This window comes from Heliangelus exortis, chromosome 14 (genome assembly GCF_036169615.1).
Source record: "Heliangelus exortis chromosome 14, bHelExo1.hap1, whole genome shotgun sequence".
NCBI classification, from domain to species: domain Eukaryota; kingdom Metazoa; phylum Chordata; class Aves; order Apodiformes; family Trochilidae; genus Heliangelus; species Heliangelus exortis.
The window spans coordinates 3,694,296-3,713,106 of record NC_092435.1 but is presented as its reverse complement, the minus strand read 5'-3'; the positions used below and the strand labels follow the sequence as shown (position 1 = coordinate 3,713,106).

Genomic DNA, 18,811 nt, shown 5'->3' with positions numbered 1-18,811 from the left:
TTTGCTTTGCTCAGAGCTGCCGGACAGTGCTTGCAGCGCAGCAAGAGCCTTGCTCTGGGCTGGACGGGAAGCGTGGAAGGAAGGGGCTAACGCCGAAAGCCTGCGATTTCCCAGTTGTTTAAGCGTGGGTCCTGAAGAGCATGTGAAAAACGAACATTCGAAAAGAACTTGAAAAAACTGCTGCCTCTAGACCCGATACTGAAATCAAGAGTACCCATAATACAGTTATACCGGAATGACCTACTGTGGGAAGTGACACCACGCCTCGTCCCGCCCCCCCTCGCCTGCCGCCGGCCAATCGATGCGGGCTGCGGGGTCATGCGGGTGCTGGCAGATGGCAGTGCGGGGCGTTCCTTGGCGGTTGGATCACGCTAAGACCATTCAGCAAGGGACCCGCTTTCTTAAGGGAATGCACCACAGAAGTCTCCAGCAAGATCTTCCTGTCTTTGTTCTTCTTTCGTGCCCATTCTGTTCCTGAAGGAGGGGCTGGCTGAACCCGTACCTGGCGAGGACAATCGGGAGAGGATCCGAGGGACAGCCCCGCACCGCCCACCTTCAGAATCTCCTTCCGCTTCGCAGCCCCTGTCCGTGCCGCGTCAGTTCCGGGGGGTGCGCGATGCTGTCGGCGGCGGGCGGCTCTGGCCCCGGGCCGGGCCTCGGCGGGGACGGGGACTTCCTGTCGCGGTACCGGCTGGTGTCGGCCAAGCTGCGGCGGCGATTCCTGCGGAAGCCGAACGTGGCGGAGGCGGCGGAACAGTTCGCGGCGCTGGCGCGGGAGCTGCGCGCCCAAGAGTGCCTGCCCTACGCGGCCTGGTGCCAGCTCGCCGTGGCGCGCTGCGCCCAGAGTCTCTTCCACGGGCCCGCCGAGGCGGCCGCCCTGGCTGAGGCGGCGCGGCTGTTCCTGCGTCAGGAGTGGGACCTGCGGCAGCGCCTGGGGCTGCGCGGCGGTTTCGGCGAGCATGTGGCGGCAGCGCAGAGTTGCGGCTCCTTCGCCGCCCGCCTGCACTTGGAACGGGGACAGCCGGCGCTGGCGGCCGGACTGTGCCTGGAGCTGGCGGCGGCGCTGCGAGACACGGGCCGGCCCGCCCGTGCCGCCGCACACCTGCAACGGGCGGCTGAGCTGCTGGCGGCCGCACGGCTGCCCTTGGAGGCGCTGCGCTGCCTGGCCGAGCGCGCCTCTTGCTTGCTGCTGGGCCGCGACTACGCCGGCGCGCTGGCCGCACTGACGCGGGCGCAGGCACTGGCAGGGGCAGCGCTGGACGGTGTCGGCGGGGGCGGGGGAGCGCCTGGCGGTGCTTTCCTGGACGTGCTGGCGCGCTGCGAGGTGTCTCGGGTGCTGCTCTTGCTTCTACTCCAGCCGCCGCCCGCCAAGCTGTTGCCCGAGCACGCCCGGACACTGGAGCAGTACTGCTGGGAGGCATCTGAGGGCGGCGCGGGGCCAGGGCCCGGGGCCGGACCCGGGGCGGTCGGCGGGCTGCCGCCGGCGGTAAGCTACCTGCCGGCTGAACTCTTCTTGCTGCTGCAGTCGGCTGTGCTGGCGTGCCAGGAGAAGGACGCGGAGGCGCTGAAGGCCCTGCAGGCCGAGCTCTGGCCGCTGCTCAGCGCCGAGCAGAACCACCTGCTGCACCTGGTGCTACAGGAGATGCTCAGCCCCGCAGGACAGGGGCTCTGAGCGCTGCCGCCGATGAGGATGAGCCTCACCGTGCTTCTGCGGGTCGGCAGGGCCAGGCTTGGAATTGAGCCATAATCAGATCTGGCTCATTTGCCATCTTGTTATTTATTTTAAAAATTAATTCTATAACAGAATCGAGTAATAATTGATAAGCAAATGTGCTCAGCTACTCATTTATCTTGTGTCACAGTAAACTGTTTGCTGTATGTGTTGAAAATTGCGATGCTTGAAAGATGCAGGCAGAACCAGGCAGTTCCTTGAAGAACTGTCTGCACTTTCAAAGAGGAAAACTTGCTGGAAGGATATGGTCTGGGGTGCACATGGCGGAGGGTTTGCACATAACAGTGCTGGAGTGATTTTAAAAAAACAAAACTCCCAACAAGGTGCAATCTAGAAGGGGATGCTTTATTCTGGAAGCCAGAGGTGCCTGGTAGTCCCCAAATAGGTGGCCGTGTAGCATAAATAAAGAGCAGCTCTAGTACACATTCCGAATGGTAAACATAACAAATGCTTGGAGCTTCCCAGAGACTGCAGAAAGCTGGGAAATTGAAAGAGCAATGCCATATATACACCTGAGAGAGAAGTTGAAGGCAAAGGTCATTTTGGTGTAACTTGATTATGTGTACTCTTGATTTCAATATCGGGGTCTAGAGGCAGCAGTTTTTTCAAATTCTGTTTGAGTGTTTGTTTTTCACATGCTCTTCAGCATTTAACTTAAACAACTAGGAAATTGCAGTGTTCCTGGTTGAAATGCAAACGTTTGTTCCCACAGTATTTAAGGAGAGTTAATTATCAAGAAGCTTTTCTTTTGCCTGGGTAAAATTGTAGTTGATAAATGCTGAAATCTGATGTTACGTTGTAGTTAAGTTAGCTGTGGACGTGTCATGCACTGAAGCAAAAATAAAATCCATGCATCAAAAGTATTTGTGATTCCCTCCTATTAAATCAAAATAGATGAAACTATTAGGTACTGTGTGGTGGTCATTAAAAAAAAAAAAGCTTGTGTCCCACTCAGCTTTCTTGAGATTAGAACTAGAGCTGTGTAGAGTTAATTCCCAGACAAAGGACGTCTCTAAGATGTTCAGCTTATCTGAAATGAGGATATTTGAAAGCTGCATACGAGTAATTTTTTGGTCACTGTCGAGAGTGTTCCTCGAGGTGCCGGGTATGAGCGTGCCCGTATGAAGAGGAATTGCTGTTCGTGTCACCAAACCAAGCAGACAAGCTCTGCTGCACGGCTTTGTCCGGCAAGGTGTGTGCGGGTGTGTGCCCCGGGACAGTTTCCTTCTCCGGCAATTCCGGGAGTACCGGGGCCGCTTAAATCTAGGACACAAATCCCGGGACGGAGTGGATCGGAGGATGGTCGTAGCTGCCACTGCTGTGCGGTGCCTAAATGTTCAGAGGGCATCTGGGGTGAGTTGCGGTGGCACTGGCTGCTGCGGCCTCACGGAGGGGCGTAAGCGGGACCTGCCCTGCCCGGCTCGGCTCGGCTCGGCTCGGAGGTGGCAGCCTGCGTGGCTGCCGGGGTCCCCTGCAGCGTTCCCCGGGGAGGAGCGCTCCCGGGTGCCGGGCTGGTTGGTTGCTGCCCGGACGCCGTGCGGTTGGGCATGCGCAAAGGGCTGTGGCGTGCGGGGCTGCGAGCCTGGGGGCTCCGTGCTGTGAGCGGGAGGCTGCGGTGTGGCGGGTAAGGGTTGTGGCCCCGGGGCGGGGAGCGGAGCGGGTCAGGTCAGGCAGCAGAGCAGAACCGCTCCGTCGCTGCTGCTGAGGGACAGGGAAAGTGTAGGGTGCGGGGCTGGCAGGCTGCAGCGGTGCTGGCCCGCTGCGCCGGGAGGTAAGGCAGGGGCCGTAGGAGCGCGGCGGGACCCGGCGCTGAGCAGAAGTGCCCGTGGGGTGGGTGGAGCTGCCCCGGAATCCCTGGCAGGGGGATCACCGCCTCGCCTCGCATTGCCTCGCCTGGCAGCGGGGCGGGGAGCTCCCCGGCCCGGGGAGGTTTCTTGGCCGCAAACGCCGCGCAGGCCGGTCACCTGCGGGCAAGGAAGTCTCGGCTTTCAGCGTTAGCTCCTTCCTTCCACGCATCCCGTTCCAGGGCAAGGCTCTTGCTGCGCTGCAAGCACTGTCCGGCAGCTCTGAGCAAAGCAAAACCGCAGCCGCTGAGTCAGCCCGGCCATGGGTGTTTTTAAAGTAAGCGGTGTACTTTCTGCAGCCGAGCTGGCCACGATCGTGGTGTTTTTCTCATCCCGCCTGCAGGTGCGTGTCTGGCGGTGGGTTTGCTGTGCTGCCTGCAGGCGTGCAGCCCCTCTCCTTCCCGCCATGGCTCTGTCCTGCGTGTTGAGGCCAACGTGCCGGCACCTTTGCTCTTCGAGTGCTCTCCTGAGCAGCCTGCCCGGTCGTGACCGCAGCCTGCTGGCAGAGAAGAAGGCGGCAGCAAAGTGGAAGAGGAAGGAAAAGTCCAGGGAGGGCTGCAGCCTGCCAGGTTCCTCCTGGGAGGAGAGGTATGGCTTTTCCAAAATGACCGAGCACTCTTGCAAGCACCTGAAGCAGATGATGGAGCAGTGGATTGGGGGATTCACTGCCACTGAGGTCTAAGGGGTAGGAATGGAAGAGCCAGGGCTCTGCTGGCTTCCTTGCAGTTTGGCGTCGGCAGAGGAATAATGGGAAAGACAAATGAAAAGGTCTAAAAGGAGAGAGGCTCAGGAGCAGAGTAGTGGCCATAACTGGGAAGCAAAAAGTAATAGTCTGTTAGATTTGCAGTTGTTTGTCTGAAAGTAGTTGCCACCGGGTGCTTTGGAAGTGGCTCCAAAAATCCCAGTGAGCAACAAGAGCACCTTATTCCTCTGTGGGTTGTGGGCTCAGTGAGTCAGTAGTTGATGGACAGTTATGATAGGGTTTTTTTGAAATTGCCTTTTATGTACTTTGCTTTTGCTTGGCCTTCCTCAGATACAAGCAGTGACGAGTTCCGAGGTTTACTTGTAAACTTGTGCCATGTAAGTGGCTGGATCAGTGTGAATGTAATTCCCTGCCTGCTACTCAGAAACTGTGTTTCCCTGTTGTGGATTGAATCCAATAGAGCATTAGCAAACAAACTGTAGTAGTGGCTGGAAATGTGAGTGGGTGGGTGGGTGATGCAGGATGGCTGCATCTGGTGATGAGAGAAGCACTTTGCTCTTTTGGGGGAAAACGCAAGGGACACAGGACCCAGACTTGTTCTTATAGCAGTAAGGAAAGGCCAGAGCCCTGATTGAGTGGGAGAAGGCAACAGAGCCCATCTGAAGCTATATCACGATGTGTTTTATGTGTTTTATTTTATTCTGTGGCCTACTTTTTTTTTTTTTTTTTTCTGACTCCAGCAACATGTGGCTACTCGTTCCCCAGTTTTCACCATCCTGGACTCAGATCTTAAACAGGGCTCAGCAGGGCCCCCCTGGGGGCCCTGCACAGGGGAAACCCTGTTCTGTGCTCTAAAGGGGGGTTCAAAAAGATAGCTGGGCTACCTAGGCATCACTGGTCATTTTTCTGCCCCAGGCTCAGCCTCTGAAGAGCTGGTCATTGTGTTTCTTGGGTCCTTCTTTCAGCAACTGTGTATTCTGCACCAGGAAGGTGCCATGAAAAAGGGAATTTGGATGTTCACAGCCAGCTCTGGTGCAGAACCCATACCGGAATGGTCCTGCCCTTGAAGCAGCTGGAGCTGGTGTGGATGTTGTGCCACAAGTAGCTCTGTGTGCTACCAAGATGTGCTTTCCAGGTTAGCGAATGTGGTGACTCCGCTGTGGAGACTTCCCTATCAAGAGCAGTTGCTGGTAAGATGTACATATGTGGATTTTGCTGTGTTGTGTTGTCCCTCCTCCTCTCCACCTTGAAGAGCAGTCCCTAGCCTCTTGGTCACTTAATACTGTCAGCTCTTGCGACCCCATTTACTGCTGCTTTAATTCTTCAGCTACTGTGAAGGATAGAACCGGGAGGTTCCCTGTGCATGGTGTGTGTGATCACCAGCAGCACAGAGGATGGACATTTGCACAGTGATCCCCACCAGTGCAGGACATCTGGTTCACTGGGGCTTCAGGTTGGATGTAGTTCTCCAGGCCATCCCTCAGGGCCCCCATATAGAGGATTTGCCCCCTCTCCCCGTTGCTCCAAGCAGCTGCAGAGATGAGAAAGGCAGAGTTCCTCTGGGGCTATATCCCACTTGCAGTGTTCCCTCCTGTTGGCCTTCCCAGAGGTGGGTGGTGAAGAGCTGCCCAGCGTCGTGTGGTCCTGTGAGAATGTTTCTGACTTAGGATTCCTCTGCAGGTGAAGTATGAAAGCCAGAGGAAGGTTTTGCAGACTCTGGCATCTCGTCTTGAGGAGCTGGGCATAGGTGTGCAGAAAGCAGGTGGACTCTGCTGTCCTCTCCAGCCTGTGGTCCCTTCGGTGAGTATCCCTGGGAAGTCTGTGCCCTCTGAGCCACCACCAGTCTCTTGCTGAACTCCATGAGTCTGATGGTGGGGATTACTTGGTTGCAGAGAATGTGTTTGTGGAAGTCCTTGCTAGCTTCTGCTTTGCAGCCTGTGACTGCTGGAGAGTGAGACACGCTCAGTAATTAGGAACCCCTTTTTTGTGTCCAAGCCTTCCGTGATCAATGTGTCACTGTACTGTCACAGAGCCAGTTCTTCCAGAGGGGATGTACTGGAGGTCTCAGGCATGAGCTCTCTTTCTGCGTATTGCACGTCCATGTGTATTTTCCCATGTTGCTAACAGAACACCCAGTCAGTGGCTTAGCTTTCCTCCGTTACTTTTTCTCTTAACCTAAGTCTTTACTTTTCCTTCTTTTCTCCCTCAGCCCATCATTAGTGGCTACCGAAACAAATCTACTTTCTCTGTGAACCGAGGACCAGATGGGAACCCCAAAACTGTAGGAATGTATGTGGGAACAGGCAGAGGTCAGTACAGTAGAAGGAGCTGGGTAGAAAACTGCTGGCATGGTCTGGGTTGGGACAATGCTCTGCTGTGGCAGCCTCTACTCAAGTTACAAGTCTGTATCCTGGAGGATGCCAACAGAAACACCACCAAGTTTTGGGTAGCCATTTTAAAACCTTGTTGCTTAAGAAATACCAGCTTTGAATTTGCTAAATATAGCACTAAGGATGACAGTTATGATAGAAACCCCTCCAGGATTTACCTTTGTTATTATTAATTATGCTTTTCCTGGATTTAGTTTGCTTCAGGATACTCTGCTGAGCAGGGAGCAATATTCACTTGCACAGCCAGCAGAGCAACATTAGAGCATCTGGAGTGCATGAGGCAGTTTGGTCTTGTGCAACAAAGATATGAGCTGTGTGCTTGCAAATTGCTCAGTGGTGTACTTGTTCATACCATCAATATTAGATTGTGTCACTCAACATCCTTAGAAAGAGGCTGCGGGGTGGTTGCAGTGTACTTTTCTCACTGAAAAAAATAATGCCATGGATGCATTTTACCTATGACAGCAGAAATTTAGCATTAAAAGTGAAGTGGGAATGAATGCCATCTTCCAGTTAACCTGAACTCCATTGTTGCTGTAAGCTCACGCTATTTTTCTCCAGTTAAAAAACCAGCTTGCTCTGTTCTGGCTCCATTCGTTTAAGAACACTGCAGTGGCTTCTTTGGGCATTGCTAGGGGGCATTTAAAAAGCTCCCAGGGCTCCAACGTCATCATGGAAGTAAAAATTGGCGAAGGGAATTGTAGTTTATGTGCCTTGAAGTGAAATAATTAAATACTTGTCTGCCTTTCTCCAGCAAGAAATATCGTCTGTGTGAAAGCCAGCCACTTGGAGAATATACCCCCAAAACACAAACAGGTAGCCCAGGTAAAGAAATAAGTCATGTCTGTCCCTGGACTGTGGAATAGAGGGACTACCCATAACTCCTGTTTGGGAGAACATTCTAATTTTAGTTAAACTGAGTCTTTAAGTCCATTTTTATGTTCTGAAAAGTTTCAGGCCTAACTCTGGTTGATGGATAAATATTTTTTGAAGCTTCCAGGCTAATGCTGCAGCCTGTAGGCTGTCCCAAAGAACAAAGTTAATCAAGTGGCAATGAATCCTTCCAATCTACTAAAATACATAAGAATCATAAATTGAAATTATTAGAATGGTTTGTCTTCCAAGAACTTCGAAAGAGCTTTCACTCAGTGTCTTGTAATCAAACAAACCAAATAAAAAAACCACATGAGAGTGGTGGAAGGGCAACCTATTTGGGGTGCACCGAGTTATTCTAAGGCCATGGTAGTTGCCTTCACTGTCCTACAAGTGCTATTTCCCTTCCACTCAGTGCTATGAGGAGTTTATCCGTTGCTCCTCTCTGGACCCCTGCATCCTTTTCCACGAAGGAGGACACTGGCGAGAGCTCGTGGTTCGCACCACCAGCCATGGCCACACCATGGCTGTCATCACCTTCCACCCCCAGGAGCTGGGACAGGTCAGTATGTGGAGGACATGGCAGGACTGTGGCTGAACTGAGCTTGCCAGGTGTATTGCTGGGGAGGAGTGTCCCATCAGATTACCTAAACAGCCAGGTTTTCCTTTCTCACTCTTGACAGGAGGCACTGGCTACACAGAAAACACTGCTTAAGGAGTTCTTCACATGTGGACCTGGAGCAGTCTGTGCCTTGACTTCACTTTATTTCCAAGAGAGGTATGTGTCTTGAAATAAGGGGAAGAATGGAAACAAAGCCACCTTTTTCTTTCCCCTCCCTGATCAAATAAAAATTCTACCAGTTCAGAGAGTGCTTGAAGGCAATGACAGGTTTGCATGCCTCGTGAAGGTGTGGTTTTAAGATGGCCACATATTTCTTTTTTTCAAGACCTGAGATACTTGAATACACTATGGCTCTACTGTATGGGAGTTATGAGCCAAGCTAAAGAATAAATGAAACTAAAGAAAAAAAAAACAGTGACTTTCCTGAGACAGTAAATTACATTAGTAGCAAAACTGGGGAATAAACCCATGGGCTGTCACCTTCACTGAACTAATTTTGCTCCTTTTAATGAATTACAGGCTGTGCAAGTTACAGATCCCTTATAAATAATATAAATTTTTTGATCCAGTTGAAAGGCTCATGTGCAATAAAAGTTGGTGGGGGGAGAACCATCTCCCCTGCACATGAGAAGCCGAGGAATGAAAATGGAAATTTGCTGCCTTCTAACAGCTGATTTTTGTGTGATCTGTTAGTACCATGACACGTTGCTCCCATGAGCAGTCCCCCTTCCAGCTTCTTCATGGAGAACCACACATTTTTGAAGAAGTGCTCAGCCTGAAATTTCGCATCTCTCCAGATGTCTTTTTCCAAGTAAACACGGGTGGAGCAGAAGTTCTGTACCGGGCAGTGGGGGAGCTGTGTGAGGCTGACAGGGACACTGTCCTCCTTGACATCTGCTGTGGAACAGGTGAGCAATGGTCATCTGAGCATGGCTCCCAAGGCTGATGCTTCAGGTGCCAGAAATGATCCCCACTATGTAAAGGCTTGATTCTTCATCATGGATGTACAGAGTATTTTTTTATCCCTCATTTCTAGGCACAATTGGTCTCTCTCTGGCTCACCAGGTATCCAAGATTATTGGTATTGAGGTTGTGGAGAAGGCAGTAGAGGATGCCAGGTGGAATGCAGCATTCAATGGTGAGTTCAAACTCACTGTGGTGGAAAGTTTCAAACTGAAAAATCAGAAGCAGAAGTGAGCAGAGGGATCCTAACAACTTGCCTCCATGCACCCAAGGGCATTATTTCATGTTATACACCTAGCAGCTGGTGAGGCTGACTGCTCAGTTCATGTGGTTGCTTTTTGTTCCAAAGGAATTTCGAACTGTGAGTTTCACAGTGGAAAGGCAGAGGCCGTGTTACCACAACTCCTATCATCGTGGGAGGATGCCCGACCTCTTGTTGCTGTGGTGAACCCATCTCGGGCTGGGCTCCGTGAGTGATTGTGCTATTTTCATCTTGAAAATGGAGAATTTTTAACAAGTTCTGGGACCTGTTATATAGTTAGTTTAGTTCTTCTGCTCACTTTGTCTAGTTTCTTATCTTGTTGCTAACAGCAGCTAAAATCCCATTGAGTTTGCTGTTTTCAGTGCCTTTATCATGCTTTCTTTTTAAAGAAGACAGTTCTAAACGTTTTATCATCTTTCATGGGGTCATAGAACTATTGAGGGGAGAAGGAGCCTCTGGAGGCCTGCCATGCAATCTCCCCACTAAAACAAGGCCAACTTTGGAGTTGTATATGGTTACACAGGGCTATAAACCAGCTGAGGTTTGAATGTGTCCAAGGGTGGATATTCTCTCCTGAAATTGTTTTCTGTATTATGTTTAATTACAATTTCCCTTTTCTGCAATACATCAATTACCTGTCATTCTTGTTGCCTTCCCCTCTGAGAAGATTCTGGCTTCATCTTCTCTGTAATCCCCCATGAGGCCCCTGAAGATAGCAAATGGATCTTTGCTCACCTGCTCTTCCCTAGGCTGAATAATTTCATCCCTCACACTCTCCTCATGCATGCTGTGCCCCAGCCCTCTAGCTGGGGCCCCACTGGACTCACTCTAATGTGTATGGGGAAGTCCCAAACTGGTCCTATTGCTCGGGTGTGATCCCACAAGTCTGTGTGAAAGGTTAAGCCCCTGCTTAATTAATAATTTTTCTCTTACAAAAAAAACCCCCTCTCCAGGGAAGCAGAGGGATTTCTTCCACTGCTCTATCCTGCCAAACTGACTGAGCTGTTAGAAGCAGGGGTTACACCCATGGCCTCCTAAGAGGCACAACATAGCAAAATGTGTATATTCTTTTTTTCCGCTGTATTTTTGACAGTTCAGTGTAGTTCTGTGATTATTTCTGTGCCATCATTCCTTCTGGAGAACTCACAGTGGTGGTGAGACACTGGGAAAGCATGGTATCTGTTTTTGAAGATTACAGGGTTGTGCGAGCCATCCGAAACTGCAAGTCGATCCGAAGGCTGCTCTACATCTCCTGCAAGCCAGAGGGTGAAGCCATGAGGAACTTCCTTGAGTGAGCACCCTCTCTTCCTTTCCACTGACCTTAGTAACAGGCCCTGCCATGTCTAGACAAGGTCATAAATACGTAACCTTAGATTAGGGAGGATTTTGTTGCAACTGAATTTCACTGGGTGAGTTCTGCAGGTGTGAGCCAGGACTATTCAGTGCATGGTCAGAAGTGCTTTATGCTTCTGCTTTACTTTGGATTTACCTGCAAGCTGCACTCACTGGTTGAAGGTAACAGGTATTCTCTGGGTTTTATGTTCCAGCAGACTGCTTTAGGGCATCAGTAAGAAATACAAAATAATGGAAACATGCTATAAAGGCATTGTGAATCCTTCCCCAATAAAATGGCACATCTGGATGTGGAACAGAGAGTTCACTGGGTTCACTGAAGGAAGATTGGCCCTAGCCAACAAAGTGAAGCCAAGGGGATTAGTGACCTGCTTGGGGTTAATCATACAACTAGCTCTTTATCTGGGCCAAGCTCCTTTTTCAGGTGATAAATCTCTCTGCAGGTAACCAGTGAAAGTAGTGCAAAACTGAGGATCACTTCCTAAGAGTATAAAGTGTCTTTCAGCTGGGATGGTTTGTGAGAAAGGGAGCTTTAAACCTGCTACTGACTCTTCAGTAGCAACTCTTTACCTGTGAGGTTTTCAGAGCTGGTTTGGGATTCAGTATTGATGGTTCTACACCTCAGCCAGCATCAGCTGCAGATGGAGGCATGTTAGCTAAGCACATAATACCTCCTTAGTGCATTCCCTGTGCTATTGTGCTGCTGATAATGAATGGTGGGAAGGCTTCTGCAACTGGTTTAAAGGATGCTCTCTTTGCTTTCTACAGGCTGTGCTGCCCACCTGATCCAGGGAAGAAGCTGGCAGGAGAGCCATTTACTCCCGTGCTGGCCATGCCTTTTGACATGTTTCCTCATACTGTTCACTGTGAGCTGGTGCTGCTGTTCACCCGCTGACAGGCAGGTGGCAGATGAGCCAGCTCTGAGAGCTCTTGAGGCAGCCTTATACTGTCCTGAAGACTGGAACTAATTGTAGTTAGGATTTTAACTTATTTTCTTGAAAAGTGTATAAAAATAAATAATAATTTTGCTTTTGCTATTACTTTGGGTTGCCTAACTACACCGTTTTGTAAGGAAACACTTGAATTTCTGAGGTGAAGAGGTTCTGTGTGGCATTTCCATCAGCCCTCTTTGCCCTGCAAACCTCTTCTTGGCCTGCTGGTTCAAGCAGCCTGGAACATACCCTCTAGCTCCTATCGTGAATTTCCATCATGGACGTGTGGATATGAAGTACTAAAATCTACTGTATTTTCTAATGCTCCCATGCCATTAGTTCTTGGTGTGCACCAAGGATATTAAAAGTGTTTAAGTTTTTTAAGTTGATAGTGAACTCACTATGAATAAACTGTAGGAACTAGAAATCCTCATGCTTCACTGGGAAAATGTTAACTTGGGGGTTCAGGAAAAGATTTCCTGTATAAACTTCCAAAACCAATATTGAATCACTGTCAGTTAGGTGGATAAGTTGGAGGCAGTGAGAAAGATTGTTCTATAAGAGAGGACAGATTGCAGTGTCTTTCTACACCTGCCTCCCCTTTCTCTGCTAAGTCTTGCTAATACATAAATGTGAAGAGCCCTGTGAAAATGTCAGCAGTGGCAGCAATTTCCTCATCAGGTTGCAATATCTAATTCAAAAATTTGAGGTGATTTGTATCTGTCCTGCCATGTTTACTAAATAGCAAGCTGTGAATCTTGGTGTTAAATGAAGGTCTCTCCAGAAGATGGAGCTGCTACAACCTGGAGGTAGGTGGGAGTGAGAAGAGTTCCCTTGTGTTTTGTGAACTCCATGTTGTTTTGAGGGCTCCAGTTATTTTTAAATTTTTACTTTTGGTACAAAAGTTAACTTTTGGTATATCCTGGTCATCTAGACCAAAGCAGTAGCAGGATATATTCCTACAGTCAGGCTGTTAAATTGGACTCTACTCTGAAAGAGGAATTCCCTTATTTGGGAAATCAGAAGAGCCTGGATTTTGCAGACTTTTAACTCCAGTCCTAAGGAACCCTGAACTTGGAATGATAACAGCAACCACCACTTCTCAAGTTATGGGGGCTTAAAATACAAAGGCTTAGAAAATACAAGGGCTTAGGACTTGAGACTTAATATACCTGAGAGGGAGGTGATGGGGAGGTTTCATTTTTATAAATTCCCTTGAGTGCAAAGAGCTTTGCATGCTGCTTCATCCTCTTGTTTTCAGTTTATAGCAAGGAATGCAGTTTTCCAGAAGATGTTTTGTACAACTATACTTTGATTTCTCGTTGTCAGATCTGAATAGATGTCTGCTTAGTTTGGCCATGCTTTTTGTAAAAAGGGAATTTGTTGCAAATTAGACTGGGAGAGATAATAACTAAATCAGAAAGTAAGAGAGGACCAGAAACCTTTCTGCATGTCTCTGGAGAGCTGAATATACAGGACAGGTTTTAGCAGCAGCAGGAGAGGGTGGCACAGTAGCCTCACTGTTCCCTTAGGTATCAGGCTCCAGGAGAGCAACAGGGGCAACACACCATTTTTGCTTTTCTGGGGCAAATATATTAATATGTTGTTTGCAGTGAACTAGTGTATGAGCATCTGAAACTGGAAGCTGCCTGTGTGCAAGAGACCTCAGACCACTTTTTCTCCCTCTGCTAACATTGTTTTCCCACTAGTGAGCAACTGTGCTATGCATTTGGCTGCCAGGCCCTTGAACCATATCAGTTTTGGCTTTCTATGGGTGACTGATCTGCCATGCAGGGAAGCGGGGTGATTCAGTGGTGGGAGCAGTGGGAATGCTCAGGGCTCAGCAGGTGCGTGGCTGCCGGGCACTAGGACCCAGAGACTGTTGAGCGGAGGAGGCCGCGTCCCCTCCCGCTGTCTCCCGCGCTGCCTCTGCAGCTTTATTCCTCATCTCCTTCAATGGTGGCTGAGTTCCTCCCGCCCGGGCTCCCAGCCAGAGCGAGAAGGCCTCACTAGGACGGGTTTCCAGGAGCTCCATGGCATCTCCCAGGACTATCACCATCATCACCCTCTCGGTGGCCCTGGGGCTCTTCTTCATCTTCATGGGGACCATCAAACTGACCCCTCGGCTCAGCAGAGATGCTTACAATGAGATGGTGAGTACAGCAGCGGCAGCATGGAGGGAGGGGCATTAGGGCTCGCTGTCCTGAACCTTGGGGCAGAAGCAGTGTTTGCAGTGCGATACACGGAGGGTATCAGGCTCTGGAGGAGCTCTGATGGACTGGAGGTAGAGGGAAGAAGCTTATGTGTCCCTATTTGATAGACATTTGATAGAGAGAAACAATAATACGCGGGGCAAAGGATATCTTGGCAGCCCTTGCCTAGACTCTGTCTGAGCCTATTCATGGAGAAACCTTTTGTGGTTAAGGACAGGGAGGAGGAGGTCAGAGTAGACCAAGACCTGCAACAAGATAGGGACACAAGGGTCTGTGAAAAGAAAGGTCTGAAGAAGTGCCAGAAATGTACCAGGCAGCTGATGTCTGGGAGAATACTTGCCTAGATTTGGGGTGGGAAAAGCAGATGTCTGCCAGATGATCATCCACAAAATTCTGTGCTTTAAAAGAAGGATAATGACACTGACTATCCCTACGTCACCAGACTTGTGCAGGGATATTCATGACCACGAAATGCTCCGAGATTCTTAGCTAGCAGAAGAAGGTATAATGAATAGTCACCTTATTCTCCCTTAGTCTGGTAAATGAGCCTCGCCTCCTCCTGTGTAATGGTAAAGGGGTGAGGGAAGCAAGAATTCATCACGTCCATTTCTCAGCTGGTGAGCTACTTTGTGCTTCTCTGCCCAGGGCAAACGCTGCTGCAGAGCTTTGTCAGCTGGGAGCTGCAGGCAGCCGAGTGATTGGCTGCCACCTTTTGCTTCCTCCTATATGTTTGTTTATTCTCCTCCATGGCCTCCCTGTTATATTTATTGCAGTGGCTGAAAAGCATTTGTATAATTTTTATGCCTCTAAAAAAAAGTAGTGCTGGAAGTTTCCAGCACGTTCTCTGCTCTCCCTTCGCTCCACCTGCCCAGCTGCTTCTCCTTAGCTCTCAAATAACATCTGAATCGCACTGCCTTGTCTGCAGCCCAGCACAGAGATGTCAGAAAAAAGAATCACAGAGAGGTCATTCAGGAGCAAGAGACTGAGATTAAATGCCCCCAAAACAAAGCTCTTAAGCTCCTGCTATGTAAGGGTCAGAAAAAAGCATTGAGACTTCAGAAGCATTGTGAAGCCCTTCCTCTGTAAATATTTTGCTTCTCTGCCCTTTTCTGCTTTACCAAGAGTAAGGCCTACAAGTAGGAATGATTTTTACTTTTATAAAGAGAAAGCAGATGTACAGCTATTACACAGCACCATCATTCTAAGTAGCCCATATTTAACATGTACATAGCTCATTAGGCTTTCATGTGTGCTGCATGCCAGGGTGGCCTGACATGAGATGGGCACAGTGAAAAACTTGATGTTGACAATCAATAAGCATGGCTTTTTGGCCCTCAAAAGTAAATTACCTGTGTTGTCTACATACAACACCTAACATAAGTTTCAGCAAAAAACAGACACACTAGCTTGTATGTGAAAATACTACTATAGGATGTTTCTGTATAATGCTGTATTTTTCACAGCAGTTTAAAAATAGTCTGCTCTGAGGACAGGTTTTATTCACTAATTGTTTAAAATTCATCCTTATAATACATGCAATTGTGTGTCATAAATGTGTCATGAGATCTTCAGTAATTTAGTAGCAAAAATCACAAAACTGAATATTTTTATTCCATGCATTGTCAGCTCTTCTTAGAAGGAAGCAGCAAACTTTACAGAGAGGTGGGGAAGTTCTATGTGCATGTTCCCAAAACCAGATGGAAGTATATCTACAATCCAGTCGGTGCCTGAGAGAGCTGAACAACTCTGTACTGAGAGTTGGCTTCCATTTCCACCTCCTTGTTTAAAAAGCACAGATCATAATGGCAAGAATATCTGCAGGAACAGTATGCTCAAGTGGAAATAATTTCAGTGTCTCAAGTGAGTTTTATTAAAGTATTAAAAAACCAAAAAACAAAATCAGTAGGCCCATGAGGAGTACCTAACACTCAAATGCAAGAACCAGAAAGGAGAGGGGTTGTTTCTTCATTGAAACAGTGAGGCAGTCACATAAGGAGGCCCAGTCTTGCAACTTATACTACTTTTGAATCCTGGAAGCATAAACCTGGGAGCAAATGATGTGAAATATCAGCTTGCTTTCATCTGAGGAAAGAAAGGATCACAAAGGTATGTTAGCACAGGATAGGGTTGGTGAATCTCAGCTTTGATAGTATAGTCTCATGCTAAGATAGTACTGCCTATGAACACTGGGATGTTGTAAATCACCTCTGGTTTTGCTTGCTGTGCCTCGACTTTGCAGAGACTAGGTGTGTTATTTAATTATAAAAGATGAGCTGCTTTTTGAGAGCGGTACTTCTTTTTAACAAAATGGTTCTAATTCTAGCAATCTTAACTTCAGATTTCAGAAGGTACAGCTGGCCTGATCCCAGCTCTGAAGATGGGTGCTAGGTTGCAGAACTGTTTTCCAGTGAATTACAGATTGGTGGTGTTAATATCCCTCCAACAGATGCTTTAGGGGTATTGATTGGATATCAGAGGGGTCTATGATTATGGAAGTTATCCTCAGGTCTTACGGCACAGCAATCTACTTAAGTGGAAAATTTTGCCTTTACATTCTCACATTATGGTTCTACATTATTAATGCTTGATTTCAGAAACGGGCGTATAAAAGCTACGTGCGGGCCCTCCCCATGCTAAAGAAGATGGGAATCAGCTCCATCCTTCTCCGCAAGAGCATTGGTGCCCTAGAAGTAGTGTGTGGCATTGTCATGACACTGGTGCCTGGTCGCCCCAAAGACGTGGCAAACTTTCTCCTCCTCCTCCTTGTGCTGGCCGTGCTATTTTTCCACCAGCTAGTGGGGGACCCACTCAAGCGTTACGCCCATGCCTTAGTCTTTGGGATCCTGCTTACGTGTCGTCTGCTCATTGCCCGCCAGCCTGAGGAGCAGCCACCAGAAAAGAGGATCCTCTCAGTGAATGGGGATGAGCAGCCACTCATCCAAGAAGCAGCTTCTGAGAAAGGCAAAATGAAGGTATCCTAGTTGAGTGCATGTGAAAAATACAGACCCTCGAGGCAGCTCTCTCCAAAATCACTCAGAATTTTTTTTTTTTTTTATTTACCTATTTATATTTTTTGTCTGTCTAAATAAAGTTGCACTTGAAGTCTGAGACGTGGAATGTCTACACTGTAGTCATGCTTTTGCTGCTGCCCTGTAATATTGAAAAATACAAGCTAACTTTACCCAGGACAGCTTGGAGGCAGCAGACTGTCTGGAGTAGTGCTGGCCTCAGCAGGAGATGGAACACCAGCCTGAGAGTATGGGCAAAGCCTTGGGCAGCTAGTCATGGTAACTCAGCACTGCTGCAGTGGAAAGAATGGTCCCTAAGCATCAGCCCTGAGCCCTGTGACATTTGAAACCTAGCTTGGATGCACTTCTGCTATGTGGCAGTCTGTACAACAGCAGCTGGATAGAGCATCCCCAGAGTGTCCCTGTGCTGGCTTGTGCAGCCCCATCCACAAACCTGCATTTCCTTTTCCATAGTCAAGGGGGCATAGGACCCCACCATAATAAATGCTGTTTGCTGTGTTTGAGAAAGGGATCCCTTAGCCTTTGCTACCTTGGTGCCCAGTCCTTTCTTTGGACTGGTTGTCCAGGGAAAAAGTGGGAGTCACTGCTCGCATCTTCATTGATTTCCACACTTTGCAGGGGCTCTAAAACTGAGACAGTGGTCAGATAACAGTAATATTTTCCCTGCTTCACAAAAGGCAATGGCAGCTCTTTATCCATCTTGGCAGACAGTAAGGATCCCTGGTGACTGGATGGGGAACAGAACTGCCCAGAGAACTCCAAAGTACCTGGCTTGGCAAATAGCATCACTCTCCCTGTTTCCTAGCAAGAAAAAAAAATTTTCCTTTTTTCAACAGCTACTGCAACTTTATAGAATTGTCAGTTATTGCTGATAGATGAGCATCTGAACATGTCCAGGTACCTCACTGTTAATCCTACAAAGAGCTTTGGGGAGCTGGGGAAGTCCTTTCACTAGAGCCTGAATCCCTGTGTGTTGTATCCAAAATCTTACAGAGTGTCATAAGAAGCATGTGTTACCTCTGAGTTTGTTTTTCTTGATGTTTGTCTGTTTTCAGTTTTTCCTTATTTTCCTAATTATTCACAAAAATAAACTTTTTGAAGTTTGGAGAAAAATGTCTTTACAGAAAAAAAGTTATTTGTTGAGAGTCATATCTGAAAATATTTTTCCTGTGCTCAAACACTGTACCTAAGATGGGGAGAATCATGCCAGATAAATTTCAGAGAAAGACAGCTGATGCAGGACAGAAGCCACCTGAACACTACTGGGCTATATATTTAGCCACAGGCATCTAAAAGAGATATTTGAATGTTTTTAATGACACAGCTTCTGATAAATTTCTGCCTCAGTACAATGTGACAGGGAGAAAAACTGAAACTCTAGTAAGATGTCAGCATTATATTTCTATAAAAATCGAGAATGGACGTTCACATACAGTCTATCCAGTTTCCTTCTTATATCTGCTGTGGAAACAGATGCAGTCCTATATATATATATATATATATATATATGCTGAAAATATATATATATATATATATATGCTGAAAAATCCTCCTCCTAGAGGAGGATTCCCCAAAGAATGACTAACCTCTTTTCGTGTGTGCCCTGAACAAAGGAAACTACCAAAACTACCAACTACCAACAATCTCTCATCTTTACAGACTACCTCAAGCTCATGCCAAATGTATACAGATTTTCCCTGAGTGCCCAAAAGCCATTTCCTCTACTGTGCCCCTATGGAGTTATCAATCCTGTAATTCAGAACCAAGTAAGAATACCACCGAGTCAAAACCACAGCATGAGGTGTTCCTATACAGCTGTACTCACAACTGAATTGCTGCCACCCTGTACCTGGCTTCTCTCACTGATGCATCTAACTCAGTAAACTTTTGAAAAC

At 48.1% G+C, this 18,811-nt stretch overlaps 3 protein-coding genes across 6 annotated transcripts; all 3 read left to right on the top strand.

Moving 5' to 3' along the window:
* Nucleotides 1-352: 352 nt before the first annotated feature.
* On the top strand, nt 353-1,889 carry LOC139802502 (40-kDa huntingtin-associated protein-like). Its single transcript, XM_071757698.1, has one exon. The coding sequence runs from the start codon at nt 617-619 to the stop codon at nt 1,670-1,672; it is 1,056 nt and encodes a 351-aa protein (XP_071613799.1). The 5' UTR covers nt 353-616; the 3' UTR covers nt 1,673-1,889.
* Nucleotides 1,890-3,264: 1,375 nt separating this feature from the next.
* TRMT2B (tRNA methyltransferase 2 homolog B) lies at nt 3,265-11,782 on the top strand. 4 transcript variants are annotated; one of them, XM_071757602.1, is made up of 13 exons: nt 3,265-3,330; nt 3,920-4,164; nt 5,415-5,469; nt 5,960-6,079; nt 6,489-6,588; nt 7,424-7,494; nt 7,958-8,104; nt 8,226-8,320; nt 8,858-9,072; nt 9,201-9,302; nt 9,477-9,596; nt 10,581-10,680; nt 11,511-11,782. In XM_071757602.1, the coding sequence occupies exons 1-13, from the start codon at nt 3,280-3,282 to the stop codon at nt 11,635-11,637; spliced, it is 1,548 nt and encodes a 515-aa protein (XP_071613703.1). In that variant the 5' UTR covers nt 3,265-3,279; the 3' UTR covers nt 11,638-11,782. The 4 variants fall into 4 exon arrangements, with proteins under 4 accessions (XP_071613703.1, XP_071613704.1, XP_071613702.1 ...); XM_071757603.1 differs by having other exon boundaries at nt 3,276-3,356; XM_071757601.1 differs by lacking the exon at nt 3,265-3,330 and having other exon boundaries at nt 3,756-4,164.
* Nucleotides 11,783-13,538: 1,756 nt separating this feature from the next.
* On the top strand, nt 13,539-18,029 carry TMEM35A (transmembrane protein 35A). Its single transcript, XM_071757901.1, has 2 exons — nt 13,539-13,827; nt 16,482-18,029. The coding sequence occupies exons 1-2, from the start codon at nt 13,708-13,710 to the stop codon at nt 16,866-16,868; spliced, it is 507 nt and encodes a 168-aa protein (XP_071614002.1). The 5' UTR covers nt 13,539-13,707; the 3' UTR covers nt 16,869-18,029.
* The last annotated feature ends 782 nt before the right edge of the window (nt 18,030-18,811 follow it).

Bases quoted from the DNA above. Each gene is read 5' to 3' on its own strand.
- LOC139802502 (XM_071757698.1), top strand. From the start codon at position 617: ATGCTGTCGGCGGCGGGCGGCTCTGGCCCCGGGCCGGGCCTCGGCGGG.
- TRMT2B (XM_071757601.1), top strand. From the start codon at position 3,839: ATGGGTGTTTTTAAAGTAAGCGGTGTACTTTCTGCAGCCGAGCTGGCC. The intron at 6,589-7,423 runs GTCAGTACAGTA...GCCTTTCTCCAG, and splicing joins GTATGTGGGAACAGGCAGAG to CAAGAAATATCGTCTGTGTG. The intron at 7,495-7,957 runs GTAAAGAAATAA...CCTTCCACTCAG, and splicing joins AACACAAACAGGTAGCCCAG to TGCTATGAGGAGTTTATCCG.
- TMEM35A (XM_071757901.1), top strand. From the start codon at position 13,708: ATGGCATCTCCCAGGACTATCACCATCATCACCCTCTCGGTGGCCCTG. The intron at 13,828-16,481 runs GTGAGTACAGCA...GCTTGATTTCAG, and splicing joins GAGATGCTTACAATGAGATG to AAACGGGCGTATAAAAGCTA.